This window comes from Pongo abelii, chromosome 4 (assembly GCF_028885655.2).
Source record: "Pongo abelii isolate AG06213 chromosome 4, NHGRI_mPonAbe1-v2.0_pri, whole genome shotgun sequence".
In the NCBI taxonomy this organism is placed as follows: domain Eukaryota; kingdom Metazoa; phylum Chordata; class Mammalia; order Primates; family Hominidae; genus Pongo; species Pongo abelii.
Window position 1 is genome coordinate 32949174 of NC_071989.2, and position 26779 is coordinate 32975952.

The 26779-nt window shown below is 38.0% G+C and overlaps 1 protein-coding gene across 3 annotated transcripts in view; it reads right to left on the reverse strand.

The window, feature by feature from the left end:
- The window catches only part of ZFR (zinc finger RNA binding protein), a 90089-nt gene that overhangs the window by 41588 nt on the left and 21722 nt on the right, over positions 1–26779 (reverse strand). For 2 of the 3 annotated variants that reach the window (XM_054555015.2, XM_054555016.1), the window contains exons 3-11: positions 25735–25758; positions 23946–24228; positions 21771–21915; positions 19083–19301; positions 10885–11132; positions 8013–8204; positions 7215–7506; positions 4193–4389; positions 1439–1558 (exon numbers count right to left, since the gene is read on the reverse strand). In XM_054555015.2, coding sequence (XP_054410990.1) covers positions 1439–1558; positions 4193–4389; positions 7215–7506; positions 8013–8204; positions 10885–11132; positions 19083–19301; positions 21771–21915; positions 23946–24228; positions 25735–25758 — 1720 coding nt within the window. 3 annotated transcript variants of the gene reach the window in all.

Consider the following 26779-nt stretch of genomic DNA (forward strand, 5'->3'; position numbering starts at 1 on the left):
TTCTAAGAATACAGTATATATGAGATACACATGACATACCAAATATGTGTTAACATAAAAATAACTATTTATGTTATCAGTAAGGCTTCTGGTCATCAGTAGGCTTTTAGAAGTTTTTAGGGAGTCAAAAGTTATAAGCAGCCTGGAATCCCGGCACTTTGGGAGGCCAAGGCAGGCGGATCACTTGAGGCCAGGAGTTTCAGACTAGCCCGGCCAACACTGTGAAACGTTCTCTAGAAAAATACAAAAGCTAGCCAGGCACGGTGGCACATGCCTGTAGTCCCAGCTACTTGGGAGGCTGCGGTGGGAGGATCACTGGAGCCCGGGAGGTTGCAGTGAGCCATGTTCATGTCATTGTACTCCAGCCTGGGCAACAGAGCAAGGCCCTATCTAAAAAAAGAAGGGGAGGCAAATTTTTGACTGCGTGAGGGGCCCCTGACCTCCATGTTGTTCAAGGGTCAACTGTAACTGTTTGTAAACAGATGACTCTAAATGTCTATGTTGGGCTTAAAAAGTTTCTTTCCATATTTAAGTACTACCCTTTTACACTGTTTTAATTTTCACCTCCTCCATGTTTAAAACAGAAAACATGGATCTAGTACATCAATCCAGCTTAGTTAAAAACTTCAAATACAGGCCGGGCACGGTGGCTCACGCATGTAATCCCAGCACTTTGGGAGGCCAAGGAGGGCGGATCATGAGGTCAGGAGTTCAGGCCAACCTGGCCAACATGGTGAAACCCCATCTCTACTAAAAATACAAAAATTAGCTGGGCATGGGGGCGCATGCCTGTAATCCCAGCTACTCGGGAGGCAGAGGCAGGAGAATTGCCTGAACAGGGACCCAGGAAGCAGAGGCTGCAGTGAGCCGAGATCATGCCACTGCACTCCAGCCTTGGCTACAGAGCGAGACTCCATCTCATTAAAGAAAACAAAAACAAAAAAAAAACAAAAACAACAACAACAAAAAACCTTCAAATACAACATCTGATTTATCTTAACATTTAAAGTGTATTCAGTGAAGAATTCCTACGCTAAGATAAGTGAAGGGATTTTCCAACCTATCAACTTGTCTTAAAGTTCATTTTGGTGGGAATTCTACCAGATAAAGAAGGTGGATAAAGAGTTGAGACTTTTTTCAAACATTTTATGTGAATTAATTATCTTTACATGATTGCTTGGTCCAGGCAATGCTTCAGTTTTTGCCACAATTACTAAAACTGATGAGAATGTTATTCTTCTTTAAGTATAAAAATGGATAAATAAAAACCAAACATCCATCTGAGTCTATCAACATGACATGCTAATCTTAGAATGGGACATCATGGACTTGGCAAGCTGTGTTTAGATGCTTTGTTTTGCATATAGAATGCTCTGGGTGTTTTTTTTTGGTTTTTGTTTTTTGTTTTAAAGAAGGTAATAGCTGAAATTTTACTCACTTTATATTGAAGTCTGTGTCTTCGCCCTTTTAAGTGCATCTCCTTAGCATTGGGATCATTAAAGCTGCACTCACATAATTTACAATGGAAGCGAATTACTTTTCCTTCATCGTTTCGTACCTTGGTGTGGAAAAAAAATTCAAGAATCATCATAGTTGAAGATGATATCATTCATAAACCCCCACATATTATTTGATGAAGTGGTACACAGAAAGAAGTGGCAATGTCTATTACTTTTTTTTTTTTTTTTTCCCAGGATAGAGTCTTGCTCTGTCACCCATGCTGGAGTGCAGTGGTTCGATCTCAGCTCACTGCAACCTCAGCCTCCTGGGTTCAAGCGATTCTCCCGCCTCAGCCACCCAAGTAGCTGGGATTAAAGGTATGCACTACCACGACCGGCTAATTTTTTTTTTTGTATTTTTAGTAGAGACAGGGTTTTACCACGTTGGCCAGGCTGGTCTCAAACTCCTTGTGATCCGCCCACCTTGGCCTCCCAAAGTGCTGGGATTACAGGCATGAGCCATCGCGCCTGGCCTATTACTTTTTAAAAGGATAGAAACTGTAGAAATGGGAATGAAAAGTTGGAATTTTAGCATGCAAGATGTGATAGCATATGTCTGCTCTTGTATCTCTCTTTTTTTTTTGAGACAGAGTCTTGCTCTGTCGCCCAGGCTAGATAGAGTGCAGTGGTGCGATCTCGACTCACTGCCAGCTCCGCCTCCTGGGTTCACATCATTCTCCTGCCTCAGCCTCCTGAGTAGCTGGGACTACAGGTGCCCGCCACCACGCCCGGCTAATTTTTTGTATTTTTAGTAGAGATGGGGGTTTCACCATGTTAGCCAGGATGGTCTCGATCTCCTGACCTCGTGATCCGCCCGCCTCGGCCTCCCAAAGTGCTGGGATTACAGGCGTGAGCCACCACGCCTGGCCACTATCTTTCAATTTAATATTTTTGTCTATATGTAAGCATTTAGATTTAAATGTAGCTAGATGTCTTAAATTTTCTAATAGTTACTGAGTAATTGCTGCTGGCCAAGTATTGTTCTTGAAAATGAAGATAAAGAAGAATAATAGCATTATTTTGGTATACAAAATTTCTCAAAGCTCAAGGTTTTATAATATGTAACTTTATGGAAAATTAAGATGAAATTTTTTCTAACTGAACAGTTATAGGAGGACAAGTAAACTTGAGTCTTACTATGAATACTAAGTTCAAATTGTGCAGGCTTTAAGATCGGTTCTGAATGTAATTCTCTGAAGTTTAGGATTAAACAGTATCATCAAAAATTGGGTGTTTCGGTTGAGAGTTTTGTTTTTTTTTTTTTGAGATAATCAAATCTTACTCCTTTAAGAGATGAAACTTAAAAATCAGAATTATTTCTGAACTAATTATAAATTCTATAACCCAGCTATCCACCTTGTAAACAAAGAATTCAATATACAATTTTTCTTTTTCTTGTTTTCTTTTCTTTTCTGTGAGACAGAGTCTCACTCTGTTGCCCAGGCTGGAGTACAGTTGTGTGATCTCGGCTCACTGCAACCACCTCCCAGGTTCAAGTGATTGTGCCTCAGCATCCCGAGTAGCTGGGATTACAGACGTGCGCAACTACTGGCCTTGAACTTCTGGCCACAAGTGATTCACCCACCTCGGCCTCCAAAAGTGCTGCAATTACAGGCGTGAGCCACTGTGCCTGGCCATCAATATATAATTTTTCTTGATAGGAAAAAGGATGCAAGAACAAATATTTATTTAAAACCTACTAGGCTGGGTGCAGTGGCTCAGGCCTGTAATCACAGCACTTTGGAAGGCCGAGGCAGGCAGATCATGAGGTCAGGAGTTCAAGACCAGCCTGGCCAACATAGTGAAACCCCATCTACTAAAAAAAATACAAAAATCAGCTGGGGGTGGTGGCAGCTACTTGGGAGGCTGAGGCAGAAGAATTGCTTGAACCTAGGAGGCAGAGGTTGCAGTGAGCCAAGACTGTGTCACTGCACTCCAGCCTGGGTGGCAGAATAAGACTCTGTCTCAAAAACAAAAACAAGAACAAAACAAAAACTCTCCTAGATGCTAGACACCATGCTAGGTACTTTATTTCATCTACTCTTCACAACTTTGTTAAGGAATATCCCAATTTTATAGATATTGACACTGAAGCTCAAAAAACATATATGCTCTAAAGTCAAAGTAAATAGTAGTCATATACCACTGTACGTCTTTCTGCTAACAACAGGTATTTATCCAGTCCCCTCTGATATCCCTTCACTCCTTTATTTTACTGAGTTTACTTTATCTGTAAAACAGCAACAGTCTTCTACTCCACTTGAGAAACCAAATGAATATATTCTGTTAAATCAGCAAACTTAATTTTATCACAAAACTGACCATTCAAAAATAAATATATTGGTTCTCTTTATCAACATTTTTGCTGCTCAGAACTTTTAAACTTTTATGATAGTTGAAGGATGTATTACAAGAATGCTTGCTAGTAAATAGAAAGTTACTTTGCACACCACAGTGACAATACACAGGGAAAATAATATAAAAGTTAGCAAAAAAAAAAAAAAATCATTGTGATGTCACTTAGGCAGGCTTAAAGGACAAGCTTTCTTATAACAAAGATTCCTTTAATATCCTTTCATTAAGCTAAATCTAAAATACAATTAAGTATATTTAATCTTACACGTAACATATGCTTGTAATGCACTTCTTCCCTTTATCCAATTTCACAGCAATGGTATTCTCAAATCAATTACCTCTTCCACATAATCATGGCCCACTGGCTGCACATCACTCTGTAAAGCAGCAAGAGATGCAGGTGTGACTGGTTCTGACACTGTGTCTTGCTTTACTTCAGGAATCTGCACAGCAGAAGTGACAGGAGTACTTTTAACACATTCGGTTCCTTTTATGTCTTCTGTTTTATTTCCTGTTGACTGCAGCTTATTACCACCTAGAGAAGCATCAAAAAGTTAAAAAAAATTTATTTTTGTATAAATATATATACCTGATAAGACGAAAACTGCAGATAAAGTTCTTTTCTGCTAACAGTCAAACTCCTATCTGACATACAACAGATGAGAATTTTGAAGAACTACATAAACTACTTGGCTTTTTTACCCTATTAGTGAAATACATTTCTGAATTTTTCTCTTTTCCATCTTGGAACACCCAACACCCTCCTCATCCCTGCTCAAAGTGAATAGCAAGTACCTGAAATGGTAAGGACTAAGCCTAATTCATGTTTGTGGCCCTAGTTCCTTGGCAAGTGACTGAAATGAGTAGTATTTATTCCTTAAAAAATGCTAACTTCCAGTTGGGTGTGGTGGCTTATGCCCTATGATCCCAGCACTGTGGGAGGCAGAGGTGGGAGGATTACTTGAGCCCAGGAGTTTGAGCCTAGAAGTTTGAGACTAGCCGGGGCAACATGGCAAAACCTGGTCACTACAAAAATTAGCTGGATGTGATGGCGCATGCCTGTAGTCCTAGCTACTTGTGGGGCTGAGGGGGAAGGACTGCTTGAGCCTAAGAGGCAGAGGTTGCAGTGAGCTGAGATCGCATCACTGCACTCCAGGCCTGGTCAGACCCTGTCTCCAAAAAAAGTTGGGGGTAATGTCTAGGTCACGCCCTACAATTTAGAAAAATTATAAAAAAGGTAAGTTCAATGATTAGGTCTCTTTGCAAACTTAGTCCAAATAAAGTTTCCCACCAGGGAAGGAAATAGAACCAATTTAGGTTTTATTACTGTTTATTTCCTTTAACTTATTTACAAAAGATTTTCTATTATTGTTCTAAACTGAAAGTATGAAGAACCTCAGAAACTGATGTAGAAGTGACTATAAATGATAGCTTTCATTTTTATAATCAATTAAACTTAACACTTCAACTAACTGTCCAAGAGAATACCATGTTAATTGTGAATCTCCCACTTTTAAACTTTTCTTTCAAAAATATTCTTAAGTACCTACAACAATCTGGATACAGCACTAAGTTCTGGTAATACAGTAAAGAGAAGACAATGTAGCTGCCTTTCAAGTGCCCAATTTATGGGAAGATACAAACAACAATAATACAATGTGATAAGCACTATAATAAATATGGACTGAATATTGCAGAAATTTAGAAGAAAGGAGCCACCACCCTTTAACGTGATCCAGTAAGGAAAGGTTTCATAAAGGGTGTGACACTTGAACTGGGATTTGAAAGAAGAATATGAACTGGTCAGAAAGAAAAGAATGACATTTAAAAAGAAAAAAATAGCATGTACATAAAAGCACAGCAACACGGTGTGAAAAAGGCTATGGTAAAGGAAGAGCCAGTAATTCAATATGAATTACTACACAGGTAGAAGGGATGAGTTATGAGGCTGGAAAGGTAGGCATGGGTCAGGTAATGATGGGCCTTACATGACAAATGAGGACTACAGATTTTATCCTGTCGCAGTGGAAGGCTGCTAAGCAGAAGACTAACACAATAGATATGTATTTTAATAAAATAACAAGAGTGTGGAGAATATGTTGAGATTGGGTACAGTAAGAAATAAAGCTCCAAGGAAGAGACTTTTAAGGCCTAAAAAAAGGCAATGGCAACGAAGAAGTTTTTGTAGAAATATTATAGAGATAGAAACAAGAAGACTAGGTAAACAGCTGGAGGAGGCAATAAATACGAAGAAATAATGTTAGTGGATTTTCCACTTGAGAAATCGGCAATTTTATGACATTATTTCATGGTACTCCTCTCATGAATTAATGGGTTAGAATGAGACACATTGGGAGGCATCTACACAGCCATATAAAAGATGTCCAGGGAATATTTAAAATGTGGCTGTCCAACTCAGGTGGGGGTTTTGAATTTACCAGAAAGATTTTAAAAGTCACTGCCCACATGGGAATGAATGAGACCACCCATTAATAGTGGTGGACAGTGAGATGAGGGCCAGGGTTATAATCTTAGTAACACTATCATTTAATGAACACATAGGCAGGAGAACTAATAAGGAAAACTGAGAAAGGGGTGGATGGACACATAATTGAGAGACACAGATGTATCTTAAGCCTAAAGGTATAGCAGTCAACTGTGTCAAGTATTAGGAGAGTCAATAGGATGAAACTGAAAACTGGCCACTGGATTGGCAATTAGGTCTTTGGTGACTACTGAAAGCAGCTTCAGAAAAAGGTAGGGTAGAAACACTATAGCAGAGTGAGGATTGGGTAGGAAGCACAGACGTAGAGAAAAAATCAGGGCCATGCATTGTGGTGCATGCTTATAACCTCATCTCTACCAAAAAAAAAAAAAAACCTGGCTGTGTGTGTGATGGTGCACAGTTATAGTCCCAGCTACTCAGGAGACTGAGGTGGGCGGATCGCTTGAGCCCTGGAGATTGAGGCTACAGTGAGCCAAGATCGTGCTACTGCACTCCAGCCTTGGTGACAGAGTGGGGCTCTGTCTCAAAAATTAAAAAAAACAAACAAACAAAAACCAATCACGTTACCTTAAGATTACAGAAATGGGAAAAGGGTCTTTGTGTGTGCACATCTTTTTTTTTTAAATGACTAGAGGAAGACACAGATAATATCTGTATGGCTGAAGGGAAGAAACCAGTAGATGATAGACTAAAAATTAAAAATACACACACACTAGGCAGATATGTGGAGAAACAAAGTCCCAGAAAGAAGGGAGGAGACAGGTCCAAGAATACAGGGAGAAGGGTTAGTGCTGCAATGGAGAAGAAACAACACTTTGACAGAGTCAGCAGGGACAGAGAATATCAGTACTTGCCAACAAAATTTATTTTGGGGGTAGATGTTTTCTTGGCAGCCATATTTGTAGGCACTGCTGATACTTTAGTGTTAGATGTGCTATTAAGAGACGAGTTTCCTGTAGTCGTAAGACCCTTCATTGAAGACGTTGCAATTGATGACGTATTCACAGTACAATTGTTTGCTGCAATGCTTGAAGGAGAGGCAGTCGGCTTTGAAGCAGATACAGCTGTTGAAGAAGTAGCTTGACTAACAACGTTTGGTTCTGTTGATGGAATGGGTTTACCAAGTTTTGTGTGTAACTTAACCACCTATAAAACAAAAGCACACTTATTTGTCAGGAAACTCATAGATTTTGAAAAGTCTGCCTGGAACATTATAAAATGGAAATCTAAACCATGCTTTTCTTTGTTGTATTTTTTCTGCTCTATGTTTTTGTATATACACACATATACAAAACTCATTACTTTCAAGATAATCTCTGTGAAGCAAATATGCATACATATTCCATCTACTATTAGGTGAGGAAACTGAGGTAGAGAAAGATGAACAGACTTGGCTACATTAAAAATAATCACATGACAATTCCCAGTTAGTGAAATAAATGGTTTAGTTCAATTTAAAGACAGGTCTCCAGTCTTTCCCTCTTTTAGCAATGATTATTTGATGTCACCTTTATGTATTATTAGCACATAAGCAAGGCTTATAATGCACTTAAAAGTTTTCAAAATTTGAAGTTACCTTTACCTAACCCCCTTTGAAAAAGTAAAAGATAACAGAATCAAGACATAAGGGTGTGTGGGAAAAAAACACCTACTTTCTGATGCTTAGCACCACGAATGTGGGCAGCATATGCATCTGCTCCTGTACAAGACACATCGCAGAGCTCACAACGTAGCTGATTTTGAGTCCCACGAGTAGAATTGTTGCTGCTGCTGGTATTTTGTGAGGCTTTCAATGCAGCTTCTTTTTTTTTATGTTTCTGTCCTTCTAAATGTTCTTTATAAGTCTGTTTCAAATAAAAAGGAAACATTTTGCTTCACTAATTTTCTTTACGCATTAATTTAAGATTATTCAATTCTCAAGAAATCTCTAATACTCATTTAAAAATGAGACCAAAACAGATTTTTTAAGTTGAAAAAGGGCATGTGGCATTCGTTACATATGTGACATATCTATGGTTCTCTGTATCTTATCAAGAATATTATCTAACACTGAGTTACAAAGTACTTTCATACATAGCCATAATATAAGGCAATGGCTTTCAGTTTTAAAAATTTTATCTTTTGTTGCTTATATAAATGTTGGACAGAGAATAATAGACAGTGATCATTCCATAAAGAAATTATATTTAGTTACAGGGTTAAGATGAGGCGGGGGAGATGTGCCTATATCATTAGAAGAAAGAAAAAGTTACTGTATGGTAGCAAGATTCTTTACAAACAGCTATGTTTATAAAACTGACTTTTCTAATTCAGATACATTTTGACATAGAATCTGTATTAGAATCCATGGCCCTTAAATGAATGCTTATTTAAAATACATAAGGGCCAATACGGTACATACCTGCAAGCAAAAATGGTATTATAGTAATATTAGCCAATAAAATAGTGAAATTACATATTAAAAATCATTGTGAATGCAGATGATTGAGGAAGGCTGTTAATTAATATGAGAGGAAATTAGTAAGAACAACTGGACAGTTTTGTGAGTAGGACCAAATGGTTCCTCTGTTACTTTTTTTTTGAGATGGGTCTCACTCTGTTACCCAGGCTTCAGTGTGGTGGCACAATCTTGGGTCACTGCAATCTCCGCCTCCTAGGCTCATGTGATCCTCCCACCTTAGACTCCCGAGTAGCTGGGACCACAGGTGCCTGCCACCACGCCTAGCTCATTTTTCATATTTTTGGTAAAGATGGGATTTGGCCATGTTGCCCAGGCTGGTCTCAAACTCTCTTTTTTAAAACTGCCTCTTAAAAGACAGTTGTAAACTGACAAATAATTAGCATACAATTATATGTTCATCATACAATTTCAGAGCTGGATGGGACTTTCCTTTCATTATCTGCAGTGGCCTGAAATAGCTCCACCAAGCAGTCTGAGCCTCAATTATTTAGGGCAAGTCCTGTTATAGAAAAGTGAGGAAATAAAAGCCCAAAGAAGTTAAGGTCTCTAAATTGCCCAAGGTTATATAGCTAGTGGCAGAGCCAAGACTGCAAGCTTGGCCCCCAAAAGCTGAATCAACTTACTCTTTTCCTTCTTATGTACACATCTAGAACTCTAACTCAATCTCAATGATATTTTTCGCTAAGGCTCATTAACCGCCCCCTTAAGGCACTGACACTGACTTGCAGAAATACCTGTGGCCTGTTCTTTTTGTAACCATCCAGCACAGCAAAAATAGCCAGCCTTATATGCACTCATTCCACATGCTGCTGTTAACCTATCACCCAAGCGTCACGTTGTATACTTTCATATAAGCGAGGTAATCAATAAATTTCTTATGTCCAAGTCTGGCACTCATGACACTAACCCCTCTGAACAGTCAACATAGAGTAGGAAATGCTCCTTAAATACTAAGACTGCCCACCATTCTTGTTCCCTTTCACGTTTACTCCAGGTCCCTGCAAACATTTCCCACCTGTGCCACACCTGCCTCCCATCACCTCCTGCCAACCATGCAATCCACAACAAAACTATTTCCTGCCATACTCAAAACAGGGGAAAAGAGGGTTTTATATATCTAGCCACATATATTAAAATGTTCTGTAATTTGGTATAATTCAGGGAATGTTAGAAACTGAAAATATCCCCCAAAATTCAGAAGTAGAGAAAACTAATCCAGTAAAGTAAAAAATGTGTTACACAGGTAGGGCAAATGAGAGATGGATATAACTTGGAGAAGCTAGTAGAGAGTCAAAATTGGTTGTTTCCAAATAACATGCCTTTTATCTGCCAAGCTGTTTACCAAATTTTAATATAAAAAGTTGACACTCTTAAGCATAATAATAAGGTTGGGAGTTGAATCCATTAATTTTAATAAATAGAATCATGTCATAATCACCCATTTTAACGTTTAGCAACCAGAAACAATACAATACCGAAAAAGGAATAAGAGTTTTACATTTACATGCCTCATTAATTGGTATTTTTGAAAGACACTTCCTTACACCTTCCTTGTTCCCGAAGTTCCTACTCCCCTTACGAAAGAGATTACAGAAATAAGTAACATACTATAAAGTATATATCAAAGTCAGTCTCATTAGAAATGCAATCCTGAAAATTACAGATTATCAGTAACCTGTTATATTAAGTTAAAGAATTTTGAATAAAGGCTTTGGCAAGTAAGTTATAGATGGCAAAAACAAAATCAAATAAAAATTCAATCTTACCCAGGTCACAATTAATTTGACCACAAAATTTTAAAACTAAATTTAAGTTTTAAAGAGCAAAGTCTCCTTCTGGAAAAAAGGCTCAATTTGCCTATTTATCATTTATATTCACAATCATCTTTACAGTTATTTTTTTTTCCCTGAAAATTCTCATGCCACAATACAAGTAACTTAAAAAATGCACTGGCTAAAAGCTAACAGGAAAAAATGTAAACCTCTTTGTAGGCTCAGGAGTTAGAATACCAACTATACTTAATAACCACTGAAGACTCAAGGTAAAACATACAACATAAGTACCTGTGGTCCAGCACAGCTGATCTTACAAACATCACAATAGTGAATCTGTGGCGGTTTGGGAGGCTGTTTTGGTTTCAGTTGTTTATTTTGGAATGGTGCTTTTTTAGTAAAGGTGGTCCCTGTCCAGGCAGCTGTTGCAGCAGCAGCAGCAGCTGCTGCTGCTGCCTGCTTCTGTTGCTGCTGCTGCTGTTGATAGTAGGAAGATGCAGCTGAATACACTGCTGCTTCATAACCTGAATAAGACGTACCTTACAAATGAAATCAAACAAAAATTATGTTACATACTTATAGAAGGACAAGTTAAAATTTACAAATTTAAGTTAAATTAATCCTGTCAATAAAGATAGATTTACATGTGCATATTTACAAACGTATATCTCACAGAACCAGAAAAAAGCTTATTTTCCTTCTAAGAAAGTCATCAACTCGTATTTATTCAACACATGCCAGGTGTTATAGAGGTATAAAGACAGTGTAAAATTTGGTCCCTGCCTTGAAGAAGCTTCTAGTTTAATTGAAGAGATGTGACAGTGTGTTTGACAAACTTGTCTGTCTATAGAATCTGGTAATATGTCCCCAAATAAAATTCTGTGAACAAAATTTAGGAGTGTTGGATTTGAGGAAGAATCTGAAGTAGGATACTAGATAGGAAAAACAAAAACTCATGAAAGTAAGATTCGACATGCTTGGTAGCTAAGAGGACAAAAGAGTTAAAGAAGAGGAAAACATACAAATATGACACTAAAATCTGCAGCCCCAGTGATCAACTGATGGGTTGTGCAACTGCTAGAATCAAGAAGCTGACAGACGCTAGTCTGGGGAGGCAAGGTAAATAAAGTTTAGCAGAAGTTTGTGATGTGGAACTGAAGTTCAGATGAAAATATAGAACAACTGTTAAAAGATTTAGGAATTAGGGACCAATACATTGGTTCTCATCTTCCAAAAGATGAAAAAGCATTGTGTTTTCTGGTTAAATGTATGAATTCTACCCATTTCCACTGTTCAGAGACTCCACTGAATAAGTACATTATGCAAGCTGTTTATATAATATATACATGTTGTTTATGTTCAATGATTTACAGATTTTTAATCTGTGAACGTGGAGACGGGGTTTCGCCATGTTGCCTAGGCCAGACACAGACACAGCCTTGTTATTTGTTTTCCTACAATGCTTTTTACAAGAAATGTACATTTGTTTGCCAGTAGTTATAGGAGAATTTAAGATGCCCTTTAACAGAGTTCCAGAATCTTTAGCCCATCTTTCAGTGCATGCTTTATTTTTATAACTAAGTAGTAAGTTATAACTAAACTTGCCTTTTATTAGTTTTAGACTACCTATGTGCAAGTAGAGATTATTTTATGAATATTAAGCTTAACTTGGTGATTTTTATGGTTAAATTAGATCAGTGTTTAAAGGATACTGCAATTTCTAAACCTAACTTTTCTCATATTTAAGGATAGTGATACTTGCCTTATAGATCTGTTCTAAAAACTACACTGTGTCTGGCACACTGCTTCCTGTATTGTGAACTCTTGATAAAAAAAAGAAAAAAAAAAAACTAGAAGAACTATTCTTTCAGCACTGTTGGCCTCTGTTGTCCTTATTCTGCTTCATATTTTCTTAATACATAATTCATAAAGTTACATTTCTGTGGCATTTGTACGGTTTCTATATAGAAAACTGAAGTCATTTGGAAAATATCTGTTATAAAGATTTTATGTAAAAATCATGATCCTACTTGGTAATAAATCTAAAAACATCTTTATTATTTGTAATTGGACAATTTTATGGTATTTCTCTACAGTAAAATTTAAACTATACATGTTTTTGCCTGTAAGCTTGAAAACATTTGGCTGTGAGCTTGTGTTCTTTTATCACATTCGTAATAGAGGACGTTTGTAGGACTGCCCAGTAAAGTTTATTAGTTTATAGAAATTTTCTTTTAAGCAATTATGTCAATTGTTTTCTCAATTTTATCTGATCATATATATGCTTTATCATTGATATACAGCTACCTGTTTCTATTTTCATTTCAGATGTTTTCTTGTCTATTATCACACTTTCTATCTTAAAACTTCATATACTATAGTAGCCTGACATAAAAGTCTAAGAAGGCTTTTCTCAAAAGTTGTTTGACTACTTTTCTCCTGGATATGTCTGGTTTTCCCCGCATTTTAGCTCTCACCATTCCAATTTATTTTTCCTTCCCTATGTGTACAGACATATTGGAATTAGGGGGTCCTAAGTCTTTCAGTATTGCAGTCTGCATTTGAGAGACCAAAAAGTTTAATTCTCTGTAAGCAGTTCTTCTGTGCTATTCTGTCAACTAGGAATCTCTCTCAAGCTTTATATCACTCTTTGCCCACCCATTACCACTTACAGGAATAAGGAAATTTAACTGAAATATGCTAAATAGGCAGTCTACCAAATTTCCAGAGATCTGAGTTTAGAAATGGTCAGTTTACCAGTTTTCAGGTAGGTTTATACGTAAAATCCACAGCTTTCAAATCCAAAACGTTCTCTTAAATACATTAAATTATCTCTAGATTACTTACAATACCTAATACCATGTAAGTGCTATATAAATGGTTGTTAAGCTGTACTGAGTTTTGTATTATATTCTCTATTCCCCACCCCAACCGCCCCCAATTTTTTTTTTGAGACAGCATCTCACTCTGTTGCCCAGGCTGGGGTGCAGTGGCGCAATCTCGACTCACTGCAACCTCTGCCTCCCAGGTTCAAGTGATTCTTATACCTCAGCCTCCCAAGTAGCTGGGGTTACAGGCGTGTATCACCATACCTGGCTTATTTTTGTATTTTTAGTAGAGAAGGGGTTTTGCCATGGTGGCCAGGCTGGTCTGAAACTCCTGACTTCAGGTGACCCACCTACCTCGGCCTCTCAAAGTGCTGGGATTACAGGCATGAGCCACCGCACCTGCCTCCGAATATTTTCAGTTCATGGTTGATTGAATCCATGGTTGCTGAACCGATGGATACAGAGAGCGACTATACTATAATCTGTTACTCTCATTTCTCTCTTTGAGGCTCACACGGTTTTAAATTTGCCCAGTGGGATCCGCTCAAACCAGCTCCTGAGTCTTTTTGACATATTCTCATTCGTCTTTGAGCACATCTTTCTTCTTTGCCACTGAAAGTTATTACAGATACACTTTGAGCTTTCCCTGCCCTAGAGTCACAGTCAGCCATGTCACTCACACAGGAGCCATGATTTCTTATAAATGCCAGTGGTATTTAGAAACCATTCTAATGGCCACAAAGTATTTTATTGTATGGATGTACTATATTTTAAAGTGTGTATTTGAGGACATTTAGTTGTATACGAGACAGAAACTGGAAACAGCACTAGGTAGAACATCCTTACATGTAAAGATTTGTACATTTGCCCACTTGTTTCCCTAGGATAAATTTCTAGTTGTGGAACTGTTAAAAAGTATCTGTTTTTTAAAGACTATGTGATACACAGTCCAGAGTTGCCAAATCAGAGAAACCATTGTTAAGGCTTCTGAGTTCTTTATCTGCAATTTTTGGCAGCTACAATTTTGGTCAGCTATTCTCTTTATCTTAGTAAAATGAGTTCTAGAGTATTGCTACCTACTAAATGATGACTTGTAGCATGATGAATTTACTACTGAAATGTTAATTTTTTTGTTTCTGGTATCATACATTTAAAAGCTATATGCCAGCTCTTCTAATATCATAGCTTACTAATTGATTTTTTTTTTTGAGACTAGGTCTCATACCATCACCCAGGCTAGAGTGCAATGGCACCATCTCAGCTCACTGCAACCTCCACCTCAAGCGATCCTCCCACCTCAGCCTCCCAGGTAGCTGGGACTACAGACGTGAGCCACCATGCCTGGCTAATTTTTTATTTTTGTATTTTTTGTAGAGATGGGGTTTTGCCATGTTGCGCAGGCCGGTCTCGAACTCCTGAGCTCAAGCAATCTGCCCACCTTGGCCTCTCAAAGTGTTGGGATTACAGGTTGAGCCACCACGCCTGGCCTTGATAATGAAAGTACTTTTTTTTTTTGGAGACAGTGTCTTGCTCTGTCACCCAGGCTTGGAGTAGAGTGGCACAATCCCAGCTCACTGCAACCTCCACCTCCTGCGCTCAAATGATCCATCCCGCCTCGGTGCATGCCACCACACCGGGCTAATTTTTTGTATTTTTAGTTGAGATGGGGTTTCACCACACTGCCTAGGCTGGTCTTGAACTCCTGGGCTCAAGTGTTCCATGAGCCTGGCCTAGTAAAAGTACTTTTTAAGTGAAACTATTTTAGTTTTCAAAAATTGTGCTTTTACTTAATTTATAGATACAGATTTCTTTTTTTTCTTTTTCTTTGAAACAGGGTCTCATTCTGTCATCCAGGCTGGAGTGCAGTGGCACTATCATCATGGTTTACTGCAGCCTCAACCTCCTACCTCAGCCTCCTGAGTAGCTGGGACTACAGGCGCGCCACCACGCTTGGCTAAGCTGGTTTGAGCAGATCCCACTGGGCAAATTTAAAACCGTGTGAGCCTCAAAGAGAGAAATGAGAGTAACAGATCATAATATAGTCGCTCTCTGTATCCATCGGTTCAGCAACCATGGATTCAATCAACCATGAACTGAAAATATTCGGAGGCAGGTGCGGTGGCTCATGCCTGTAATCCCAGCACTTTGAGAGGCCGAGGTAGGTGGGTCACCTGAAGTCAGGAGTTTCAGACCAGGCGGGTCACCATGGCAAAACCCCGTCTCTACTAAAAATACAAAAATAAGCCAGGTATGGTGATACACGCCTGTAACCCCAGCTACTTGGGAGGCTGAGGTATAAGAATCACTTGAACCTGGGAGGCAGAGGTTGCAGTGAGTCGAGATTGCGCCACTGCACCCCAGCCTGGGCAACAGAGTGAGATGCTGTCTCAAAAAAAAAATTGGGGGCGGTTGGGGTGGGGAATAGAGAATATAATACAAAACTCAGTACAGCTTAACAACCATTTATATAGCACTTACATGGTATTAGGTATTGCAAGTAATCTAGAGATAATTTAATGTATTTAAGAAGATGTACACAGGTTAAAGGCAAATATTATGTCATTTTATATATGGGACTTGAGCATCCACAAATTTTGGTATCAATGGGGGCCCTGGAACCAATCTCCCATGGATAGCAGGGACCACTATACATTGAATAAAAATGAGGAAGTTCATAGTAATAACAAAAAAAGAAGTGGAAGGAGGGGACTCTAGAGTAGAATGCCTAAGAATCAATGTGAAAGGATTTTGCAACTACCACTGTAGAAACTCATTCGGTTTTCAAAGGATCTACCACCACAGGGTGAAAGACAGTTGAGCAAGAGGCCCACAGATTACTTGTTCATTATAAAGGAAAAAGGTATCTTCATAATGGAGAGATCTGATAGGCACAGCTTTAACCAGTAAAGCCAGCATCAATAAGGAATAAACAAACATTACTTATTACATGCTTCTGATGTGATGAAATGGAAGGCTGGTCAAGTAATTTTCTTGTCTAAAAAGTTACCTGAATCTAAACATAAATCATCAGATAAATCCAGATATGGGACATTCTACAAGACAACTGGCCTGAACACTTCAAAAATATCACTATCATGAGAGACAAGATAAAAATAAGGAACTGTTCTACATTAAAGCAAACTAGCAAAGAATGGCAACCAAATACAATCCATGATCCTTGACTAGATTCTAAATTTCAAAAACAAAGCACAAGCACAAACATACATACACCAAATACATACAAAGCCCAGCCATAAAATACATTTTTGGACAACTGGAGAAATTTATGTATTAGATAGTATAGTATCCATGTTCAATTCCTTTTCATAATGTTGCCATTGTGGCTACATAAAATAATGTCCTTATTCTTGGGAAATACCTTCTGAAGAATTCAGGGCAAAGTACCATGTCATCTACAACTTGTAAAGCATATTGCTTATAAAACATATTGCTGAGCCATGTGAAAATAGCCTTTAAGAGAAAGGAGAGATAAAGCAAATTTGAAAAATTATTAATAATTGGTGAACCTAGGTGAACGGCATAAAAAATAGTTCTTGGAACTATTTTTTTCCACTTTTCCGCAGAATTAAAATTTTCTGGGGCAGGCACGGTGGCTCATGCCTGTACTGTAACCCCAGCACTTTGGGAAGCCAAGGTGGGTGGACCACTTGAGGTTAGGAGTTTGAGACCAGCCTGGCCAACATGGCGAAACCCTGTCTCTACTAAAAATACAAAAATTAGCCAGGCGTGGTGGCGCACGCCTGTAGTCCCGGCTACTTGGGAGGCTGAGGCAGGAGAATCGCTTAAACCCAAGAGGCAGAGGTTGCAGTGAGCCAAGCTGGCACCATTGCACTCCAGCCGAGGTGACAGTGAGACTCTATCTCAAACAAAACAAAACAAAACAAAAAACAAAACAAAAAAAAACCTGATATAAAAAGTTGGGAAAAAACATTAATCAAAGGTATATATCTATACTTAGTGACATGAAAGGCAATCACAGTAACAATAAAGCAGTTTACAGAATAGCATGTATAAGACAAATGCATTTTTATAAACCGTATTTACACATGTATATGCCATGGAAGAAAAGTAGACAGAGACACGCACTAAAATGTTAATGACAATTAGTGTCTAGGAGTACAAATCTAGTGGTTTAACTTTTTTTCTCTTTCTAAAAAAATACAGTTTCTAATTTATAAATAATAATATATTATTCATTTAAATAAAAATTATCTTCATACTGTATAAACAACCAGAGAGAGAAAGAGAAAGGAAAGGAAGCATATGTTAAGAGAGAAACAATGAACAGGAAAGGCTACTCTGGTACTTCCTATTTTGTTGAAGCTAATGTGGACATTTAAAAAAAACGTGACTAATCAGATTTCATTGTAATATAATCCTAGTTACAATTATAGCTAGTCAACCAAATAGGGAGAGACAGTAAAGTCCTATCTGAGAAATCTTAAATGACAGATCTAGGAATCATAAATTCAGTATTTTCTTGAGATCTTAACAAAAGATTTCTTTCCTAAATAAGGAATCTCCTGTACTACGCCTTTAATAGATTATAAAATGTCTTTCTACCATCATTCATACTGGTGAATGATGAGCAGGTCCTCATCATTTACCACTCCAGCCAGAGTTCTCAGACGATAATGTCTCCTCATTCAATTCGTTTCCACCTGGTTGTCCAGTTAACTTACAAATCTGCTCACACCACTCCATTTCTTAATATAGCCTCTGCAGCTCCCTTTCTGCCCACAAGATAAAGACACACACCATAGCAGAGCACATATGGCTTTACATACTCTTGACACTTCTAGCCTCATCTACTGACATTTACCCTGTGTATCCTGTATTCCAGCCACAATGAACTGCAGTTCTCAAACACTCCATGCATGCCTAATTCATCATTGTATCCCTAGCACCCTAGAGTAAGAGATAAGAAATCTCTGAGAAATAAAAAAGTGTCATTCACAGCATATCTTCTGGGAGGAATACAAAAGCTGAATGTCTACAAAAAAGGCAATGTGTGATCTTAATCACTGTGAAAATGCAAACTTCCTCAGCTAGAAATTGGCAACAGCAGTGGACACAAAAAGGTTTTAGCCATTGTACCTCTCTGGGAGAAATATATAATTATTTAAGGAAAATAAAGGTACTCTGTTCTTCCAAAAGAAGTGTGTTACATAACCACCATCTTACGGATGTTTAGAAAGGGCTACCCAACATTTCCATGATGAACTATTTCTGATAATAAAGAAATAGCTCTTCGAGCCAAAATAAACAGAAATAATTTGTCTGTGGTATTCCCTGAGTGTTAACCTTGAGTTTTCAATTTCATTTGGAAAAGCAGGAAAGTAAACAATCCTGTAGAAAACTGGGTGTCACTTCCTTTAATTGCAATGCTAAGCCCAAGACTCATAATGAGCTTTAAAACCCCCAAGAACATATTATATTCTTCTGAGATCTTCTCCTCCCCACCCGCCAAAAAAAGCATACAACTTACAGTACAGTCACATTATGTACCTGTACTTATGTCTATCAGTTAATGTAATTCCTATTATTGGGAGTAAGGTAATTTCATAGACAATCAAGATAGTTTCTACTAAGTCTCTTCCTAATTTGTTTACTCATTTAAACACAGTTTATCAGTCTTACCAGAATAAGTAACTGCTGTGGTACTGTAAGTAGCACTCTGAGTATAGGATGGCACCACAGTAGCCGCAGCTGCTACTGGCTGTACGGTGGAGGATACAGGATAGATGGAGAAAGTAGTGGTAGCTGGACTTGGTGTGGCTGGTTTTATGGCTGTCACTTGTCGAGTTTGCTGGGCTTGAGTATACTGAGTTGCACCTTGGCTGTAACCTGCTTTGGGGGCTGAAGTAGGAAAGAGACATCAGAAAATTAGAAGAGTAAGCCACTATAGTTACTGTACCAGTATCCTTAAAAGCTGGAAAGAATAGGTACAAACATCATTAACTATAAATTTTATGCCAGCAATTTCTCCTTAGCAAAAGGTATAAAACTCTTATTACCAATATGAATAGAATATATAAATTAATATATTATCTTCTGCCAAATGCTTTCTATGTATTTCCAAAATGATTATTTTGGCAAAACTTACAACTAACTGAAATAGCAGTGCTACCAGTAAACAAACTTTTCTGAAAAGGAGTGTGTGTGTGTGTGTGTGTGTGTGTGTGTGCGCGCGCGCGCGCACTACTCAGTCTACTTCAGTTAGGCTTAATATTGGAAACAGGACAGAATGAGTTACAATGTACATATTTCAATTCACAGTAAAAACTTCAATGTTTAATCATATGAAACTTGTTCATATACCATTCATTGCATTTTAACTGATTTTTCCATAGTGAACTACAATCTAACAAGGTACTACATGATTTTTCAAATGTCAATAACTTGAATGCAGCTATTCTTAAATGGCTGCCACTGATGTCCGTCAACTTCTTTGCTGCCTGACATACTCAAAACTATGTATATTTTGAAAGAGTCTTAGAAGCCTTATGACTGAATTAATAATCACCTGTAAATGATCACTAAAGCACATAAATGTTATTTCTGAAAAAGGCCCAAAATCACGGGGCCAAGCTCATTTTATGTTCAGTTACGTAAAAGTACATTAGAACTTTTATCTTTTTTTTTTTTTTTGAGACAGGGTCCCACTCTGTTGCCCAGGCTGAAGTATGATGGTGTGATCATGGCTCACTGCAACCTCAAACTCCTGGACTCAAGTGATCCTCCCACCTCAGCCTCTCAAGTAGAACTTTTATCTCAAGTAGAACTTATCTGCTTATGAAATTTGATCCATGTAACACAAAAAGATAATACTTTACAGAGATGAGACTGATATCCAAGAGCTAAATAACTTACAAAAGTCACAGTCAATACCAGAGTTAGACTAAATCAAGATCTTCTCTTAGATAATTCAGCACTCAAGCACAACCTAAGCTTGGTAATTAAACAGGAAGTTTACTATAGATTATTATACACAGAACTCAATAGAGAAGAGACCACAAGGCTGGGCACGGTGGCTCACGCCTGTAATCCCAGCACTTTGGGAGGCCAAAGCGGGCAGATCACCGAAGGTTAGGAGTTCAAGGCCAGCCCAACCAACATGGAGAAACCCTGTCTCTATTAAAAATACAAAATTAGCTGGGCATGGTGGCGCATGCCTGTAATCCCAGCTACTTGGGAGGCTGAGGCAGGAGAATCGCTTGAATCCAGGAGGCGGAGGTTGCGGTCAGCCAAGATTGCACCATTGCACTCCAGCCTGGGCGACAAGAGTAAAATTCCATCTCAAAAAAAAAAGAGAAGAGACCACAGGAATAGTCAGATAGTCACTATAATTCAAAACATGTTAAAACCACTTTTAAGGGACTCATAAAATCTTAGAACTAGAAGGGGCCCTACTGAAATTTGGGTCAACTACCTCATTTACAGGTAAGAGAACAGAGATAAGAGAGGTAAAAAATCACTTGCCCACATTAGCAATAAATCCAGTACTGGAAGCCAATTCTACTCTCTTACAATCCAAGGCTCTACCCACACCCTCACAGCCTTCAAAAATAATTAAAGGAAGTGCCCATTTTTTTTTCTTTTTTTTAAATTATACTTTAAGTTCTAGGGTACATGTGCACAACGTGCAGGTTTGTTACATATGTATACATGTGCCATGTTAGTGTGCTGCACCCATTAACTCGTCATTTACATTAGGTATATCTCCTAGTGCTTTCCCTCCCCCCACCCCAAGAATTGCCCACTTTTCAAAAGCTTTGTTTTAAAAATTATCAAGTCTCTCTCTAAAAAAAAAAATCCATCTTTTAAAGTCTGTAAATATACAGATTGCTTTGCAAACGAAACGCTTCCTAGATTTGAACCATTCTACATACTGTATTTAACATGATTGGTGGCTGATAACAGAACCAACTGTCATTAGAGATCAGAGAAAGGTTAATTAAAAATATGGGCCCATTGAAGGGTCTCCACTGGTTACAAAGGCTGTTTGTTGGCAATATCATACGTTCTGGGCATTTCTGGCAAAGATAAAAATGTGTTCAGAAGTTATCATCACAGGTTCTTTTGCACAGCTTATTTCAGCAGGAATGGACTGTGGGCTGAAAGTCCAGAAATGGAGTACATTTCCAGGAGAGAAAGGCATGATTATGAATTGTGACTCCAATGCATTTAGTAGGGCATGTCTAGAACCTGCCTCCTAAGATGATGTGATATAAGTTTAGATGGACTCAAAAGCTTATCTTCATTAAACACAATAAGTCATATACTTCAATAGTTTACAAAGAAACTGTGTAGGTTAAGAAAACCCACCTGTCTGATAGTAAGTTTCAGCAACAGAAGGCTGAGGTTGGGCAGCGGCAGCTACAGCAGCAGCAGTTGCTGTTGGTTGTTGGTAGTATTGCTTACTATCATAAGCTACAGCAGGAGCTGTGGACCTTACATATGAGTATGAATCCTAAAGAAAAGGAATAAAAGAAAATCTTGCTATGAGACAAGTGGAAGGAAAAAAAATACTTACTATATAAAAGTGCAATAAAGAAAAACAAAACACTAAATACGTAGTTTCATGACAGACCTAAACATAAAAGAATCAAATTAAATACACAGAAGATTCATTTTGTACTTCATTAAAATAATATCAAGGCTGGGTGCGGTGGCTCACGCCTGTAATCCCAGCACTTTGGGAGGCCAACCCGGGCGGATCACGAGGTAAGCAGATCAAGACCATCCTGGCTAACATGGTGAAACCCCGTCTCTACTAAAAATACAAAAAATTAGCAGGGCATGGTGGTGGGCACCTGTAGTCCCAGCTACTCAGGAGACTAAGGCAGGAGAATGGCATGAACTTGGGAGGCGGAGGTTGCAGTGAGCCGAGATCGCGCCACCGCACTCCAGCCTGGGCAACAGAGAGAGATTCTGCCTCAAAAAAAAAGAAAAAAAAATATCAAAAGCATTTCAAGCAGCATGTTGAACTTTTACAATCAGAACAATCACCAAAACATTTCTAAATAATACTTAAGTAAAAATTACTTTTATTAAAAAATTCACGGCAGTTTTGCCTTAAAGATGGATCCTACAATATTACAAAAGGACACTTGTGTTACTAAACTTTGTAATTGCTCCTTTTCAGTATTTCTTTTTCAAGAAAGAGCAAGGTGAGCTGAGTGAATTCTGGCAGTCCATGAAGTCAAGAGGGGTAGAAATGTATGTAGGTGAAATGGCTGAAGAAGCAGGTAGGGCCCAGAAAACACTGGGTTTCACAGACACTATTAAAAACAACAAAATTTATTATATTCTGTCTCTGGGCATAAATAATCACACCTCAAAAGGAATTTCATTTAGTAACCTGCCTAAAATTAATAGCAAATACTAGTATTGTTGATTTACATTTTAATTTTTTACTGCATAAATTCCTATGCATTAGAAAGAATAGAGCGAAACCAGGGAAAGTTCAGAAGGACCAAAGTTTAAAAAACAGAACCTAAAAGCAAATAAGCAAAAAAAACAGATTAAAGAAATTAGGATCAAATTTAATTTAAATAAGCAAGTAGTAATCTAGTACTGTTTTCAAACATAATAAAGAGAATGTAGAATTCCTATAAGACTGAGTAAGAGGCAAATGGATGAATAAGGGCATGATCAATTTTTGTTATAATATGTATTAAAAAAGAACATCTTGACAGGATAAATGTAAAGGGGACAGAATTTCCACCTTTGCTAAGTTTCAAGAAGAAAATATGTAATATGTTTGTCCTACTCTCAAAATATTCTCAAAATAGGAGACATACCTGTGTTCCAGATGAATAATGCTCTAGTACAAACAAGGGAAGTCTTTTCTATGTCTTCAGTTAAAACAATAACAAACAAACAAACTTGGGGTAAACAATGAAATATTTAACTAGCAATTAATGTGAAAGTTTTTAACAGACAGCTATAAATAATAGAGTCAAATGGACAGGGGGGTGAGAGGAAGGATTATTAATACAAAACTCATTGCAAGGAATTTTTTTTTTTTTCTTGAGACAGGGTCTCGCTCTGTCATCCAGGCTGGAATGCAATGGCATAATCTTGGCTCACTGCAGCCTCTGCCTCCTGGATTCAAGTGATTCTCGTGCCTCAGCCTCCCGAGTAGCTGGGACTACAGGTGCGCACCACTGCACCCGGCTAATTTTTGTATTTTTAGCAGAGACGGGGTTTCGCCATGTTGGACACACTGGTCTTGAACTCCTTACCTCACGTGATCCACCCGCCTCAGCCTCTCAAAGTGCTGGGATTACAGGCGTGAGCCACTGTGCCCAGCCAGCAAGGAACCTTAATGGTTGGTATGTCCCCAAACTACCAAGGAATACTCATTTACTTTTCTCTATCAGTACATGTGTATTTTGGAAGCCCCAAGTTTGAGAGGCAATGGCTAGGGCATTACATTATACACTGAGGACAAAGAAACCTGCACATTAAGGCTACCAAAACTAGTAGTTTTCTTACCTGGTAGTTTTGTGTAGTAGCTGGGGGTGGTGGTGGTGGTGCTTCTTGTTGCCTCTGAGTATAACCATAGTCAGTTGCCGTGTGTGCAGTGGGGTAGCCTCCATAAGCAGCAGCTGTTGCAGCAGCTGCAACAGCTACTGGAGCAGGCCTGGCAACTGCAACTGTGGCGGCTGCTGGTGCATAGGCAGCAGTAACTGTGTGAGCAGCTACTGGAGCCTGATGGACAGTGTAGCTAGCAACTGTAGTTGGATGAGAATAGGCTACACCCGAAGCTGGCTGCTGGCTACATTGTGGAGTACAAGAATAAATATAATACAATTTTAATATCCAGGAGTTAACCAACTTCAATTAAAAGCTATTTATCAACTGAAATAAAAAGCACATTTTCAGGTAATTTAATCATGGACCACAAAAGGTCAAGTACTTGAACTCAATAAACTTCCTATTCAATATCATATTTATTACTGTTCTGTAATTTTCATTCTTTAATCTCAATACGTTATATAGTCACACGTTTCAGATCATAGATTCTATCACATAACAGGAATTAAAAACTAGAATAAAAAACATTATTAGGAAGAAAAGAAAAAACTGACCAAATTAGGAACTTTAGTGTTAGTTACATGTAAAGTTCTTTATTATGCTGTACAGTTTTACAAATCTCTACAAAGAAATCATAAGAAAAATATTCTATTCTAGCCCAATTACAGAAAGAAATTTAAGGGAGAAACTATTGACCAGCTGATTAAAAAATACTTCTGTTGCTTTAGGACAGCTGGCATTCAACTGGGGGAATTTTTCCCCCAGGGGACATATGGCCATATCTGCATATATTTTTGATGACCAAACTGCAGAGGAGGTGGTGATATGTGAGCTACTGGCATCTAGTGGATAGAGGCCAGGGATGCTGTTACACATCCTACAATGCACAGGACAGCCGTGCATAACAAAGAATTATTTAAAGTATGTCAATAGTGCTGAGGGTTGAGAAGTCCTGTTCTAGGGTACAAAACCTACAATGGAATATCTATTATTTTAGATACATTTTCCAGCTTACAGGTAGTATTTCATTATACAAAGTTACTTTTAAAAATATAATAGCATGTTTTGTAAAAGAAGACACAAGTCAGATGCTTTGCAATTAAAAACATTTAAACCTCAAAGAGACAAAAACATTTTCCAAAACAGCGATCAAATGAACTTCTAGCTAAAGTTCTTACAGCAATATGTTTACTTTAACTTTTAAATTGAAAGCCTATATCACTAAAACCAAAGGCCTACAGATGTTAGCATATAAAAGTGTATTTTTTGTTCTAGGTTTTCTGAATAATACACTCAATTCCACTTGGTAAAGCTACATTACTAAGGCAGAAACACCTACTAAAAAAAGAAGAGCCCCAACAGTTATTTAGCTGATAGGTTTTAGCTGACCACATTTTAGTATGAGCCAACAACTGAGAATAGCTAAGAAAAAGAAAAAAAAAAGTTGAAGCTGCACTAATTAACTCAGTCTCTGATTAGTGGGCTATAGTACAAGGTATTCTGCACTGGTGTGCATAGTAACATAGAAATATAGTATAGAATTAAATTAAAATTTGGGGCTGTCATATTTTAACTGTATTATGGAAACACTGACAAACTAGGATGTTTATATTAGATTATAAAATTCCAAAGGGAATCAATGTAAAGGTCAGAGATATGGGTTTTAATTTCATACAAAAAGGGGAGGACACCTGGAGAAATTCAGTCTAGAAAAGGTGATAGATGCCTTCTAATAGAAGACACTTACTCCATGCTGCTCCAGAGAACAGAACTAGAACCAATAGTTGGAAGTTACAGGGTGGCAGATTTCAGTCCAATATGAAAAAGAAAACAAAAAACAAAAAACAAAAAAACTTAGAACAGAGTCCAAAGAAACTCATAATTTCTATCTGGATGAGGTTTCCATATTTTGATATAAAACTAACATTTTCTACATATATGCCAATATGACAGGAAAAGTTTACATTAAAACAGTGAAAAACTTTTTTGGGAATAACATTTTCTAGGAACAACTCCATATCTGTAAGAAAATGCCAGTAACATGTCATACTTTTCCAAAATTCCTAGAACTGAAAAAAAAGATACTATTTAAAATACAAATACAACAGGTCTGTGAAACTTGTATTTAACATTTACTAACAGGATAAGATTAAATACATCCAGACTATACCACCTAAGAGTAATTTTGGTTATATAAAAGACTGTTTCTATTCATCCCACTGCTCCTTATCTAGTATCTGTCCCCAAAACATGTCCTATTAGACAAAAAGCAGGTGGGAATAGGATGGGAATGCTGAGTCAACGAGGAAGGCAATTTAACTTATACTGCCTCTGATCCTCACCCTAAATGTCCGTGAGACTCAAGAAGGAATGACCATATGTTCTGGTTAATGCCTACTGCCAGTGTAATTATTACTTTTAGTACTTTTCACTCTCCTACGTGTCTCAGTTTGAACAATAAATTATACAGTCACCAGTCCCAGGAAAAGATGAAATATGAAATATGAAAAAGATGCCAGCAGATTTAGCAATTGCTATTTACACATCCCTGGCATTGTCTAACTCTGCTCTGTAGAGCCAGGTCTCTAGCCATCATCTGGACTGGAACTGTATCTTCTACCAAAAGCATGAGGAAGGCTGGCTCACACCAGTAATCCCAGCACTTTGGGAAGCCAAGGCAGGAGGGCTGCTTGAAGTCAGGAGTTTGAGACCAGCCTGGACAACGTAGAAAGACCACATCTCTACAGAAAATTTTTAAAAAATTAGCCACATGTGGTAGTGTGTGCCTGTAG